This window comes from Aquarana catesbeiana, linkage group LG05 (genome assembly GCF_042186555.1).
Source record: "Aquarana catesbeiana isolate 2022-GZ linkage group LG05, ASM4218655v1, whole genome shotgun sequence".
In the NCBI taxonomy this organism is placed as follows: Eukaryota; Metazoa; Chordata; class Amphibia; order Anura; family Ranidae; genus Aquarana; species Aquarana catesbeiana.
The window spans coordinates 372,883,295-372,899,888 of NC_133328.1; the positions used below are offsets into that span (position 1 = coordinate 372,883,295).

A 16,594-nucleotide genomic window follows, 5' to 3' on the forward strand; every position below is an offset into this window, starting at 1 on the left:
AAACCGTACCCGGACATATGTGAACTGAGCCAAACAGAACCGGGGCTGTCAATCAGCTCGATATCCCTCCCCTATCACCTTTTCTCTCTTGGTGTCAGGAAAACTTGTCAGAAGTGATTCATGCTGATGGCAGAGGAACGAAGCAGCAGACAGAAACGACACTTCGTACTCCTAACTGAGACAAGTACACACTATAGAGGGAATTCATTATACCATGTGGGGTAATACTGCACAATCTTCTGAAGGGATAGGGACTGTTAAAGTGTATTGGATATACATACTTATATCCACCTTGTTAAAGACAATATCACCAGCCCACCGCCAGTACCCCTTCACTAGCTGTCACAAATACCCAGCATGTCTGATTATGAGGGAGCCAAAGCCTAAGCAACCCATCTACTAGATTTTCTTTAACTACAGGACTTGCACTAGTGTATACCCCCTTCCTCCTGTATATCAACATTACCTTTGGAACCTACCACTTCTACAAGTGTGATAGACGTAAAAGTTCCATTCTAAGTAGACATTGCTGTGAAGTCTAAATATAGCTGAATCAAGAAATGGCAAAACAACTATGAATTTAGCTCCTCTCCAATGAGCCTACTCGTGAATGGCAGGAGACTTCAGACAGAAATTTTAATTAGCCTTTTGAGGATGACACAAGAGAAAACTGGCTAAAATAGAGCATGGAATTATGAGCGTCTGCTGGATAGACTCACAGGAATCCGATCCTTCAGAAATCACAACTTCAGAATTATCAGCATCATTGTCAGAATTAAGATCCGGTCTGAACCCTGGAACAAAAAGGAAAAATTTTTTTCAGGTCTCAGAACAGTGGTTTTCTAAAAATCGATTCTCCCTAATAAAGCTGAAGCCTATATAAAACGTTTGTTTAATTCAAGAGTTTTTATTCAAGATAATAGTGGGTGCTCTGAAAATTGCCAAAATCCCTTGCACTAGTAACAACTTTGGAATACCCCTTTGATGGGACTTTTAAGGCAATATAGTACATATAGTTAACAATATGTCATACTTTATTTGTACAAAGTATTACAATTCACATAAAACCAAATTATGGCTGATTTTCTCTGCATACATTGGAGTCTGACTCCATGCCGGCTAAGGTGGGGGCAGCAAACATGATGCTTAATTTTTATGTGATAGCTGTACATTGTATCTCTGCATTACTTCTAGCATGAGTTAACATTGTTTTTTGAGAAAGCTTTTTTTATGGACATGTGTTTTTTTGACGCAAGTACTTAATAGGGTGTTCTCATTATAGATAACATACATATTCCATACTGTACTCCCTGAAGAAGGAAATATAATATTCTGAAACATGTTGGGCGATTCTGCATTAAAAATGTCAAGACAAGATACAGGACTAATGCAAGTTAACCAGGGTTTGGTGGTTTCGATGTAACAATATGCTGTAAAACTTTAAGCGTGTATGCAAAGAAAATCAATTGTACAAAATAAAAATAAAGTTTGACATATTTTTAACACAGTTGTACTACAGTACTGTATATTGCCTTAAAATCAATGGGCTATTCCAAAGTTGTTATAAGAGGTTTTATTAGAATTAAGGGGTTGGTCAATATCGTGTATTGCCATAAGCTTCTGGTGTAAAAACGGGCATCAGCAGTTGCTTGCATGTACCACTGTTAGCTTAATATTCCTCTCTGAGCTCAGAAATGTAAAGCTGGAGCTTCAATACAATCTTGTCACATGGCATTATGCAATGGAAACACCTGTCAATGGTACCGACTTTGCACTGCTGAATACAGCAGCCATGTCAGAGCCTCTGCATTCTAAAAAGTCAAAATTTGCGTATGGATAGAGGGGGCTCCTGTGAATTGTCAGTTAAAATAGGTCTATGGTCTGTACTTGTACTGTATGTTTATGCAACCACAACAAACAGGAAATATATGGAGACACCTGGTAACACCTATGGAAATCCAAAAACTATTTTCTTTGTATCTACTTTACTTATATGCAAGAACATCAATACGGATTCAGGTACAGGTTTTTAACACAGTTTGCATTGTGTTGAACTTTTAATGATGAGGGGAGGGTTATACAGGTCCTACAGCAGTTCATTCCTTTTTTGGTATTCTGACTGAATGTCACATTATAAGTATTATATATTTTCTGTCTAGGCTGGACTGAGTATTCAGATACACACAGGATAAGGTCATCCACAAGTCCTGCAAACAGCATCTTTGAGGCACTGTAGGAGTGGTGTATACACCGCTCCTAAAGTGCCCCTGCCCAAGGAAATCAATGAGCAGCGGCTCTTTTAACCCTTTTTCGGCTGTTAGGTTAGGGGTTAAAAGCACCGCAAAGCGTCTCAAAAACGATAATAAAGCACCGCTAAAAACAGCGCCGCTTTACCGCCGCCTAGGTGCAGGAAATGATTGGTTAGAATTGGGTTGGGTTTATCAGACTCTCGGTGTATAGGAATGGATTTATCACTATACTCTGATTATAGTGCACTTTACCTCTGGGATTTACAGTAAGACAACACAACAGCCCTACTTACTAGCTGATTTGACCTAGGAGCACAAATTAGGATATTTTTTGATATACAGGAGCTTGATCTTGGACTCCTTTGGCCAATCAGGATCTGCATGCTTGGTTACGGTTTTAGTTAATATTATTTATTGTTTTTGTTTATTTTCATTGGGTTATCAGGCACTATGTTTATATGTCTTTATTAAAGGATGTGTGTTATAGACTTTGGTGGTAAATGATTATGTAGAGGGTACACTAGAACAAACTTGCAGGACATTTTAACTTGGTTTTTAGTGTGGGCATTCCTAGTTCTGTATTTTTGTATAATAAAAAATTTTGAGTATTTAAATAAAAATATTGAGTTTTTTTGAGATAGAGATATAGATATATATATATATATATATCTATCTATCTATGCATGCATATGTTCATTAAGACTACGATTTTGGTTTAATTTGCTGACCAGGCCTTTTCTGGAACTTTTTGTTTTCAAGTTAAAATTAGCATTTTTTGCTAGAAAATTACTTAGAACCCCTAAACATTTATTTATATACACACACATTATATATATATATATATATATATATATATATATATATATATATATATATATATATACACACACACACACACATACACATATATATATATATATAAATAAAACAATAAAACATACATATATTACATACATATACACACACACACACACACACACAGTATCTCACAAAGTGAGTACACCCCTCACATTTTTGTAAATATTTTATTATATCTTTTCATGTGACAACAGTAGTGAGAGTGTACAGCTTGTATAACAGTGTAAATTTGCTGTCCCCTCAAATTAACTCATCACACGGCCATTAATGTCTAAACCGCTGGCAACAAAAAGTGAGTACACCCCTAAGTGAAAATGTCCAAATTGGGTGCAAAGTGTCAATATTTTGTGTGGTCACCATTATTTTCCAGCACTGCATTAACCCTCTTGGGTATGGAGTTCACCAGAGCTTCACAGGTTGCCACTGGCGTCCTCTTCCACTCCTCCACAATGACATCACGGAGCTGGTGGATGTTAGAGACCTTGCGCTCCTCCACCTTCCGGTTGAGGATGCCCCACAGATGTTTATTAGGGTTAAAGTCTGGAGACATGCTTGTCCAGTCCATCACTTTTACCCTCAGCTTCTTTAGCAAAGCAGTGGTCATCTTGTAGGTGTGTTTGGGGTCGTTATCATGTTGGAATACTGCCCTGCGGCCCAGTCTCTGAAGGGAGGGATCATGCTTTGCTTCAGTATGTCACAGTACATGTTGGCATTCATGGTTCCCTCAAAGAACTGTAGCACCCCAGTGCCGACAGCACTCATGCAGCCCCAGACAATGACACTCCCACCACCATGCTTGACTGTAGGCAAGACACACTTGTCTTTGTACTCCTCATCTGGCTGCCGCCACACACGCTTGACAACATCTGAACCAAATAAGTTTATCTTGGTCTCATCAGACCACAGGACATGGTTCCAGTAATGCAAGTCCTTAGTCGGCTTGTCTTCAGAAAACTGTTTGCAGGCTTTCTTGTGCATCATCTTTAGAAGAGGCTTCCTTCTGAGATGACAGCCATGCAGACCAATTTGATGCAGTGTGCGGCGTATGGTCTGAGCACTGACAGGCTTACCCCCCCACCCCTTCAACCTCTGCAGCAATGCTGGCAGCACTCATACGTCTACTTCCCAAAGACAACCTCTGAATATGACGCTGAGCATGTGCACTCAGCTTCTTTGGTCGACCATGGTAAGGCCTGTTCTGAGTGGAACCTGTCCTGTCAAACTGCTGTATGGTCTTGGCCACCATTCTGCAGCTCAGTTTCAGGGTCTTGGCAATCTTCTTATAGCCTAGGCCATCTTTATGTAGAGCAACAATTCTTTTTTTCAGATCCTCAGAGTTATTTGCCATGAGGTACCATGTTGAATTTCCAGTGACCAGTGTGAGAGAGTGAGAGCAATAACACCAAATTTAACACACCTGCTCCTTATTCACACCTGAGACCTTGTAACACTAACGAGTCACGTGACACCAGGGAGGGAAAATGGCCAATTTAGCCCAATTTTACATTTTCACTTAGGGGTGTACTCACTTTTGTTGCCAGCGGTTTAGACATTAATGGCTGTGTGTTGAGTTATTTTGAGGGGACAGCAAATTTACACTGTTATACAAGCTGTACACTCACTACTTTACATTGTAGCAAAGTGTAATTTCTTCAGTGTTGTCACATGAAAAGATATAATAAAATATTTTCAAAATTGAGTGGGGCTTACTCACTTTTGTGAGATACTGTGTGTGTATGTATGTATAATACATGGGGACGGAAAGTATTCAGACCCCCTTAAATTTTTCACTCTTTGTTAAATTGCAGCCATTTGCTAAAATCATTTAAGTTCATTTTTTTTCCTCATTAATGTACACACAGCACCCCACATTGACAGAAAAGCACAGAATTGTTGACATTTTTGCAGATTTATTAAAAAAGAAAAATATCACATGGTCCTAAGTATTCAGACCCTTTGCTGTGACATATATTTAACTCAGGTGCTGTCCATTTCTCCTGATCATCCTTGAGATGGTTCTACACCTTCATTTGAGTCCAGCTGTGTTTGATTATACTGATTGGACTTGATTAGGAAAGCCACACACCTGTCAGAGTGGCCTGACGGAAGCCTCTCCTCAGTGCAGACACATGAAAGCCTGCATGGAGTTTGCTAAAAAACACCTGAAGGACTCCAAGATGGTGAGAAATAAGATTATCAGGTCTGATGAGACCAAGATAGAACTTTTTGGCCTTAATTCTAAGCGGTATGTGTAGAGAAAACCAGGCACTGCTCATCACCTGTCCAATACAGTCCCAACAGTGAAGTATGGTGGTGGCAGCATAATGCCGTGGGGGTGTTTTTCAGCTGCAGGGACAGAACGACTGGTTGTAATGGAGGGAAAGATGAATGTGGCCAAGTACAGGGATACCCTGGACGAAAAAATTTTCCAGAGTGCTCAGGACCTCAGATTGGGCCGAAGGTTTACCTTCCAACAAAACAATGACCCCAAGCACACAGCTAAAACAATGAAGGAGTGGCTTCACAACAACTCCGTGACTGTTCATGAATGGCCAAGCCAGAGCCCTGACTTAAACCCAATTGAGCATCTCTGGAGAGACCTAAAAATGGCTGTCCACCAACATTTACCATCCAACCTGACAGAACTGGAGAGGATCTGCAAGCAGGAATGGCAGAGGATCCCCAAATCCAGGTGTGAAAAACTTGTTGCATCTTTCCCAAAAAGACTCATGGCTGTATTAGATCAAAAGGGTGATTCTACTAAATACTGAGCAAAGGGTCTGAATACTTAGGACCGTGTGATATTTCAGTTTTTCTTTTTTAATAAATCTGCAAAAATGTCAACAATTCTGTGTTTTTCTGTCAATATGGGGTGCTGTGTGTACATTAATGAGGAAAAAAATTAACTTAAATGATTTTAGCAAATGGCTGCACTATAACAAAGAGTGAAACATTTAAGGGGGTCTGAATACTTTCCGTCCCCACTGTGTGTATACACACACACACACATATATATATATATATATATATATATATATATATATATATATATATATATATATATATATATATATATATATATATATATATATATATATATATATATACACACATACACACACACACATATATATATATATATATATATATATATATATATATATATATATATATATATATAAAAAAATATTTACACATACACTTTTTTTTTTTTTTTTTTTTTTTTTTTTAGCAGAGACCCTAGAAAAATTGCGATTGTTGCAATATTTTATGTCACACTGTATTTGCGCAGAGGTCTTTCAAACGCAATTTTTTTGAGAAAAAATACACTTTAATAAAAAAAAAAAAAAAAAACCCACAATACTTACCCCAATTTTCTTTGTATAATGTGAAAGATGGTGTTACGCCAAGCAAATCAGTTTCCTAACCTGTCATGCTTTAAAATTGTGCATGCTCGTGGAATGGCGACAAATTACAGTATTTACAAATCTCCATAGGCGACGTTTAAAACATTTTACAGGTTACCCGTTTAAACTTACAGAGGAGGTCCTGCGCTAGAATTATTGCTCTCGCTCTTACAATCGTGGCGATACCGCATATGTGGTTTAAACATCGTTTACAAATGTGGGCGTGACTTATGCATGCGTTCGCTTCGACGTGCAAGCATGGAGAAATGGGGAGCTTTGAATTTTTTTTTTTCTTATTTATTTTACTTTTTATTTTTACATGGTCCCTTTATTTTTATCACTTTTATTCCTATTACAAGAAATGTAAACATCCCTTAATAGAAATAAGCATGAAAGGTCCTCTGTACTGAGAGATCTGGGATCAAAAAGGATCTCTCATTTAGCTTTAAAAACAAAGGACCACTTTTGTCCGACGCCGAATCACCCACAGTTAAAACTGATACTGCGGTTATGGCAGCTAGCTGCTGCCATAACCCCAGTATTTAACATCAAAGTAATGACGTATATTTACTGTGGGCAGTCGGCAAGAGGTTAAAGTTGTGGGTTTGAGTTTAATGCCTCCTGACTTAGAACACTTTACTATGGCCTTGAGTCAGCAATTCTATTTTTTTTAATATTCACAGAGGTATATGGAGACACTTGGCAACAGCAATAATACATTTTTTCTTTGTCTGTCTTAACTTATACGCAGGCACATCAATTCAGCATCAAGTACAAGTTTTTAACAGTTTAAATTGTGTTGGACTTTTAACAGTGAACTTTATATAGGAAAATAACCCGCTTAGGCCCCTTTCACACTTGTGCGACTTGTCCTGCAAAGCCGCATGACAAGTTGTACCCCATGATTTCCAACGAGTACTGTTCATATCTGTGCGGCTTCAAGTCGCAGCGACTTCAAAGTAGTCCCTGCACTACTTTGGTCAGACTTTGATCCATAGACCTCAAGATTACACAGGCATTGCTTTAAGTCGCTGCAAAATCCCACAGCTTTCAGGTCGCACAAGTGTGAAAGAGGCCTTAATGTTACTGGCAATACTTTATGCAAAACATTGGGAATACAGTTGTTTCTGTCAAAAGAAGATTATCAAAACAATTCAGTCTACGTTGTCCCAAAAATCTAATTATTTATAAACCGTAATGGTTTTTCAAACTCTACCAAAAAAGGTAAACATTTGGCATGGGTTATACAATAATATATTTTAACACTGAAGAAAGTCAAACGACCAACTGCTCTCGAACGAGAATGTTAGAAAATGTTCACTCGATCGGTGCTACAGTGCTAATCCGTGCATTCTGAGGTTGCGGAGGGTCCCTGCTGTCAGAATACAATACCACAGCAGAAAGGATTCCCTCTTCCACCTTGGGGATAGGGGAAATCTGGTAGGTTTTTCTTTTTTGTCAGTTTTGCTTAACTCACACTGCAGCAGACTCTGAAAAGGGCTTTTCAGCAGGCAGCTAAGCAAAGGTTTCTCTGCATTCAGGAGGCAATACTGCTACCTTTTAAATGTGTTTTTATTATTTTTTTCAACGATTTTGAATTGAACTAATGTGCAGAAATCGTGAGCCAAATGTATGGCTTGCTGCTGCAATGCGGCTCCATTGACTTGAATGGGCAAAAGCATCACAGCTGTGACATGAGTACAGCCCCCTCCAGCTGTATGTTAAGTTTTAAGTAGGAGGTCTGGGATCAGTAAAACTGCGGCTCAACTACCTGTTTTTATGGTCTACAGCATATTAATTTGATGAAACAGATGATGAAATATACACACACCTCTTAAGGGTATATTCAGCCTTTTAGAACCTGTAAACATTAACTGGAATCAAAGATCTTAGAGGACCAGGCGGTATTGCAGGGTGGCTTACGCGCTTCGAGGGAGGACCCTCTTCCTCAGAGACAAAGAGATTCATCACTTTGGCTCTAAGGAAGAGGGTCCTCGCTCGAAATGCACCTCAGATGATGTCCGTGTGATGAAACACGTAAGGTGGGACATACTTGGTACGCAATACGTCACATCGTGTTTTCGGACACTTCCGGTTTTTGCGAATACGCTGTGTGGAACGCATGCCGGAACCGCTTTGTTTTTCAAGCCAGTCGGAGCATTGGAGCTCCCCCTTGGGTTTAACTACTTAGTAACCTTTTTAATAAAAATATTCATTTGTTCTATGGATTTACATTAGGAAGTTCCATCTTTTCTTAAACATAAGTGCATGCCTGTTGATTTCATAAATCATATTATGGAGGTGGAAAGAAACTGAAGACCCCATCCTAGCATCCACAGAGGAGCAACACCTTGCCTGAGTTACTGGATCTACTCTGGATAAATACCGTGGACCAGGGGAATATCCCGGCAAGGGGGACACCGCGATTTGGATATAACAACTACGCCTTTTACCCCTGCAGGGGTGAGGCGCTCTGGTGAGTCCAGATACAAGAGGGGAACATAGAAGAAGGAGGGGAGCACCGAATAGTCACTTTATTCTGTGCTTCACGGATTAAATTTACAAACTTTCACTTTTTGGATTGAGCACATGCCATCTATTATTTCTCTTTTTTTGGATATATATTAGTTGTGGCACTGTGGACTAATTTTTGCACTTTTGGATTTAGCACGTCACTTTATTTTCGGTACTTTGTTCATGGACATTGACTGATATTTTGGATTTTGATGAATTTATGCATATATTTCACATCTAAGTTTTTATTCAATGATACACATTCCTTATTTTTGAATGCACATGTCACTTTAAAAAGGAGCAATTGAATTATATAGAGCTTTCAGAATAGCTCAGTTAATTCACCATTTATTTATTATTTATCTTTCACATTGGTCACTAGTGGATATTTATATTTTATACATATTTTTTTATAGGGTAACATTTTACGTGCACTACCTCTGAACAGCGCCACTTTCCCTTTCTGTAAGTTTATACATTTTCTGGACTTCACCTAGGTGAAGTTTTTAATTAGGGAGGCTGCAGTTCACCCATTTCCTAAGCGCGGAAACTTGTTATTCATTGTTCTGAGGAGGGCAGCAAGACCAGGAACATTCCACACATAAAAGGTTGACTGCACCACACATTTCTAGACCTAGCACCCAAGCGCCGGAGAATTGTTTTGTGTATAATCTGTAAACACTTAGCTCTGGACTGGGTTTACTTTTCTTTGGCAATCATGACCGCTGCTAGATTTCCTTATACATGGCAACTATGCCGCCTACAGTCAGGTCCATAAATATTGGGACATTGACACAATTCTAATCTTTTTGGCTCTATACACCCTGTGCTTTAACTGCAGACTTTCAGCTTTAATTTGAGGGTATTTACATCCAAATCAGGTGAACGGTGTAGGAATTACAACAGTTTGTATATGCGCCTCCCACTTTTTAAGGGAGCAAAAGTAAATGCGACAATTGGCTGCTCAGCTGTTCCATGACCAGGTGTGTGTTATTCCCTCATTATCCCATTTACAAGGAGCAGATAAAAGAACGCACCGGTGAGCTCAGCAACACCAAAAGATCTGGAAGACCACGGAAAACAACTGTGGTGGATGACCGAAGAATTCTTTCCCTGGTGAAGAAAACACCCTTCACAACAGATAGCCAGATCAAGAACACTCTCCAGGAGGTAGGTGTATGTGTGTCAAAGTCAACAATCAAGAGAAGACTTCACCAGAGTGAATACAGAGGGATTACCACAAGATGTAAACCATTCGTGAGCCTCAAAAACAGGAAGGCCAGATTAGAGTTTGCCAAACAACATCTAAAAAAGCCTTCACAGTTCTGGAACAACATCTTATGGACAGATGAGACCAAGATCAACTTGTACCAGAGTGATGGGAAGAGAGGAGTATGGAGAAGGAAAGGAACTGCTCATGATCCAAAGCATACCACCTCATCAGTGAAGCATGGTAGTGGTAGTGTCATGGCGTGGGCATGTATAACTACCAATGGAACTGGTTCTCTTGTATTTAATGATGATGTGACTGCTGACAAAACCAGCAGGATGAATTCTGAAGTTTTTCGGGCAATATTATCTGCTCATATTCAGCAAAATGCTTCAGAACTCATTGGACGGCGCTTCACAGTGCAGATGGACAATGACCCAAACCATACTGCGAAAGCAACCAAAGAGTTTAAGGGAAAGAAGTGGAATGTTATGCAATGGCCAAGTCAATCACCTGACCTGAATCTGATTGAGCATGCATTTCACTTGCTGAAGACAAAACTAAAGGGAAAATGCCCCAAGAACAAGCAGGAACTGAAGACAGTAGAGGCCTGGCAGAGCATCACCAGGGATGAAACCCAGCGTCTGGTGATGTCTATGCGTTTCAGACTTCAGGCTGTAATTGACTGCAAAGGATTTGCAACCAAACATCTGTCCCATTACTTTTGGTCCCTTAAAAAGTGGGAGGCACATATACAAACTGTTGTAATTCCTACACCGTTCACCTGATTTGGATAAATACCCTCAAATTAAAGCTGAAAGTCTGCAGTTAAAGCACATCTTGTTTGTTTCATTTCAAATCCATTGTGGTGGTGTATAGAGCCAAAAGATTAGAATTGTGTTGATGTCTCAATATTTATGGACCTGACTGTATGTCAATAGCAAAGGTTTCTTATTTCTTTTTGAATAATTTTCTTTTTGTTGAAAGAAAAGGCATACAATTTATAGGGTTACTGTGGGAAGAATAATTGCAAACAGAATAGATTGACAGTGAGACATTAGCAAATTGCAATAAAAAAGTGAAAGTACATCACAGTGTCTTGTCTTTTATTCATTACATTAAAACCCCCGTGGCGTGGTTGATAGTACCTTAGTTTTTGTAAGAGTGGTATTTTAAGTAACCCCAGAAAATAAGCCAGACAATAAAGAGAAACGGAGGAAAGCAAGGGGATTATATTCCAGGAAGGGAAGAAATGGTGCAGTGAAGAACAAGGGAAAGTACAAGATATAGTTAACCATAAAGAATTGAAGGTGAGTCTAGTTTTACATACTGTATCAGCAGGAAATTGAGAAGGCTTCTTATTAGGTTTACCTGACATCTGCTCTAGAGATGCTTCTTCTTCTGGAGGGATAAGGAGCAAATTTATAGGAATTGAAAAACTGTTGTCATTGCTCTGTAAATATAAGAACACAAAAATAAAAGGATTATGCACACAGAGAGCATTTAAAAAAATTGAATGGCCTGACTTTAACTTTTGTTGACCAGAGCATTTGGCCATACTCTCACAACATATATACAGTATATCTCTCACAAATAGTAATATAGTAGTATTACTTCCCAGAAAATGAGGCAGGTGTCCCCACAGTTAGCAATAACTAAACCAAAGAAATAGAAGTGGTAAAGCAGACACCAAAGGCGTAACCCTATAAAAATACCAATGTTTAATAATGTACAAAATGTGATCAGTTCATCAAAACAAAGCCAAAAGATCACACTCTTCTCCACCCAATATAAAAATGACAAAATACTCCCAAGCAAGGACAACCCTCTCCACTAACAAGCGTGATCCTAGAACCAAACTCTTGATTAATGAGCAACTTTATAACCCATTACTAACAAAACGAGGTACAGGGATGCCCCTTACCCCCGACCTTATTTAAGTTAGCATTGGAACCAATAAGACTACTTTATACATTGCCAGAATTTGAAAAAATGCCCATTGAAAATTGTCAGAATAACCACATTTGCTGAAAACCCTTTTATACTTCTCCACTCTAAAGAGAACACTACTCCACATACTGGGGTATTACTCATAAGTGCAAGGATAAGATTCACTATTTGGGAGTAAACATTTCTAAAAACAAGCTTAGACTGTATTAAACTAAACTAATGTCCCTCATGTGTTTTAAGGCAAAGACAGCGTTACAACATGGTCTCAATTCACTTTAAACTTCATGTGTAGAGTTCAGGTGGAAAATAAATGGTGGCATTCCCTTATGTTCATCAAATACACAGTGGTGTAGTGGATAGCACTTTCGCCTAACAGTAAGAAGGGTCGCTGGTTCGAATCCCAACCATGACACTACCTGCCTGGAGTTTGCACGTTCTTCCTGTGCCTGCGTGGGTTTCCTCCAGGTACTCCGGTTTCCTCCCACACTCCAAAGACATGCTGGTAGGTTAATTGGATCCTGTCTAAATTGTCCCTAGTATGCATGAATGTGAGTTAGGGACCTTAGACTGTAAGCTCCTTGAGGGTAGGGACTGATGTGAATGTACAATGTATATGTAAAGAGCTGCGTAAATTGACGGCGCTATATAAGTAACTGAAATAAAAATAAATAAATAAATACTCCCTACTGTAATGAATCTGGGAATTTATTTGGGCTGGGCAGCATGCTATAATTGGTTTCCACATTTTGCAACGATTAGCCATGAACAGAGGTCTTCTGAACTTTAACTTTGTAATTTAACAGCTATAACCAGATATGGTACTGACTCGGACCAAAATACGACACCAATGCTAAATATATATTCTGCTCCAATTCACTGTGCTAACACCAAAAAGAAGTACTACTCCAATAGCCCCCTCTTCACCTTTAATCCGGTCCTCTCCAAGAGCTTAACTCACTTGTGGCAATATTAAAAGAAGGAAAAGCCTTCCATAGTGGTAAACTGCTTTATTACATGTAATACTTAATATAACTGCACTTACACCAATACAGAAGAAAGCTGCATATTCAGTGACTGAACCAGGAAGTGCTGTAACAGATGCGCGTGCAATGTTCTTAGAAGCAGGAAGAGCCAAATCACACTTCCGGTTCATTTGACGGACCACCCACTACACTCAAACTACCAGCGACCAGATTTAGGAAATTATGGGAGCATATATTACTGTAATTCAATATTCAAATACCACTACAGATAATAAGAAACATAAATAAAAAAAGTATGACGCCTAAAATATAATATGCTATGGAGCATTATTAATAGATAAAGAACATTTAATTTATCCGCCATCATAAAACCAATTACAACTACAAGGTTACAATGGCTCCATCTTGTGGTTAAATAGAAATAGACACTTAGAGATATACAATAATACATAGATTACTCCTTATAAACGAATACATACATTTAATTCATAAATGCTATTATTACTAAAACTCCATGGATTGTCAAACGTTTTACAGTGCATTTTATATAAACATAAATATTAAAATTACATAATTTAACAAAACTGGTGGAATCTATTTAATTATTTACATAAAAAAAACTATTTAAATCAATATCAATGTTTTGACTGTCAGGGTTCAGCTCAGAAATCCAACGGGTTTCATTTTGTGATACAGCCCAATTGTCCTTAACTCTCCCAACATGGTTCAGTTTTATCTATCCCACAAAAGCATACATATCTGGGATCCCTATTATGATACCTAAAATGATTCGAGAGACTGTGCTTTTTATACCCCTTCTTAATATTATTGACATATTCGCCTAACCAAACCCCTAACTTGCAAGTCGTCCGACCCATATATTGAAGTCCACAGGGACATTCTAAGAGGCACATGGGTAGATTGGCAGATAATCATTTTGGTAAGATTTCTTAGTAGTGCTAAATTACAATAATACAGTATATGCTCCATGATATCCTAAATACGGCCACTGGTAGTCAGGGTGTTGCGGGCAGTCCGCCAAATGAATAGTATAAAGACCAGAGGTGTGACTCGGCTCTTCCTGCTCCTGAGTATGTCGCACACTAATGACGAAATGTGTAGGGCAGGACATCCGTTACGTCACTTCTGGTTAGCTGGAATGCATGCTGGAGAGCCAGCGGCACTTCCTGGTTCAGTCACCGTATATGAAGTTTTCTTCTATTTTGGTGTAAATGCAATTTTAGTGTGTTTTACATTAAATAAAGCAATTTAACTTTATGGAAGGCTTCTCCTTTTAATACTGCCACAAGTGAGTTAAGCTCTTGGAGAGGACCGGATTAAAGGTGAAGAGGGGGCAATAGGAGTAGTGATTGAAACACTAACAAGAACACTAGCCCAGGCCGCAAGAAGAGTTTGGGCTTCCTTCTAGATTGGGTCCAAGTGACATTTATATACAAGCAATTTTTGACTTCCTTGTGTAAGCAAGGGGTCAAAAATCGGTCTGATGGGCACGGACCATTTCTTTTTGGTGTTGGCACAATGAACTGGAGTATAAGGTTATTAAATTGAAGTGGCATGAGGGTGATTTATTTACAAGGAATATTTCAGACACTTTCATGGGATATATACAGTGGGGAAAAAAAGTATTTAGTCAGCCACCAATTGCGTAAGTTCTCCCACTTAAAAAGGTGAGAGGCCTGTAATTGTCATCATAGGTATACCTCAACTATGAGAGACAAAATGTGGAAACAAATCCAGACAATCACATTGTCTGATTTTTGAACTAATTTATTTGCAAATTATGGTGGAAAATAAGTATTTGGTCACCTACAAACAAGCAAGATTTCTGGCTCTCACAGACCTGTATCTTCTTCTTTAAGAGGCTCCTCTGTCCTCCACTCATTACCTGTATTAATGGCACCTGTTTGAACTTGTTATCAGTATAAAAGACACCTGTCCACAACCTCAGTCCCCACTCCAAACTCCACTATGGTGAAGACCAAAGAGCTGTCAAAGGACACCAGAAACAAAAATTGTAGACCTGCACCAGGCTGGGAAGACTGAATCTGCAATAGGCAAGCAGCTTGGTGTGAAGAAATCAACTGGGGGAGCAATAATTAGAAAATGGAAGACATACAAGACCACTGATAGTCTCCCTTGATCTAGGGCTCCACGCAAGATCTCACCCCGTGGGGTCAAAATGATCACAAGAACGTTGAGCAAAAATCCCAGAGCCACACGGGGGGGGGGGGGGGGACCTAGTGAATGACCTGCAGAGAGCTAGGACCAACGTAACAAAGGCTACCATCAGTAACACATTACGCCGCCAGGGACTCAGATCCTGCAGTGCCAGACGTGTCCCCCTGCTTAAGCCAGTACATGTCCGGGCCCATCTGAGGTTTGCTAGAGAGCATTTGGATGATTCAGAAGACGATTGGGAGAATGTCATATGGTCAGATGAAACCAAAGTAGAACTGTTTGGTAGAAGCACAACTCGTTGTGTTTGGAGGAGAGAGATTGCTGAGTTGCAACCAAAGAACACCATACCTACTGTGAAGCATGGGGGAGCAACATCATGCTTTGGGGCTGTTTCTCTGCAAAAGGAACAGGACGACTGGTCCGTGTACATGAAAGAATGAATGGGACCATGTATCGTGAGATTTTGAGTGCAAACCTCCTCCCATCAGCAAGGGCATTGAAGATGAAACGTGGCTGGGTCTTTCAGCATGACAATGATCCCAAACACACTGCCCGGGCAACAAAGGAGTGGCTTTGTGGTCCTGGAGTGAGTGGCCTAGCCAGTCTACAGATCTCAACCAGATAGAAAACCTTTGGAGTGAGTTGAAAGTCCGTGTTGCCCAGCAACAGCCCCAAAACATCACTGCTCTAGAGGAGACCTACATGGAGGAATGGGCCAACATACCAGCAACAATGTGTGACAACCTTGTAAAGACTTACAGAAAACGTTTGACCTCGGTCATTGCCAACAAAGGATATATAACAAAGTATTGAGATGAACTTTTGATATTGACCAAATACTTATTTTCCACCATAATTTGCAAATAAATTCTTTCAAAAATCAGACAATGTGATTGTCTGGATTTGTTTCCACATTTTGTCTCTCATATTTGAGGTATAGCTATGATGACAATTACAGGCCTCTCTCATCTTTTTAAGTGGGAGAACTTGCACAATTGGTGGTTGACTAAATACTTTTTTGCCCCACTATATATATATATATTATATATATATATTTTTTATATATATATATATATATATATATATAGATATATATATCTATATATATATATATAGATATATATATCTATATATATATATATATATATATATATAGACACACACACACACACACACACACAAATACCTCCAGTATTGCAATGGAATTCATCACTAATATTTCTC

General features: G+C 39.1%; 1 protein-coding gene across 3 annotated transcripts in view; it reads right to left on the reverse strand.

Moving 5' to 3' along the window:
• The window catches only part of ACD (ACD shelterin complex subunit and telomerase recruitment factor), an 89,409-nt gene that overhangs the window by 43,706 nt on the left and 29,109 nt on the right, over positions 1–16,594 (reverse strand). For all 3 annotated transcript variants that reach the window (XM_073630974.1, XM_073630976.1, XM_073630973.1), the window contains 2 exons: positions 11,610–11,691; positions 720–794 (listed from right to left, as the gene is read on the reverse strand). In XM_073630974.1, coding sequence (XP_073487075.1) covers positions 720–794; positions 11,610–11,691 — 157 coding nt within the window. The remainder of the gene's footprint in view (positions 1–719; positions 795–11,609; positions 11,692–16,594) is intronic.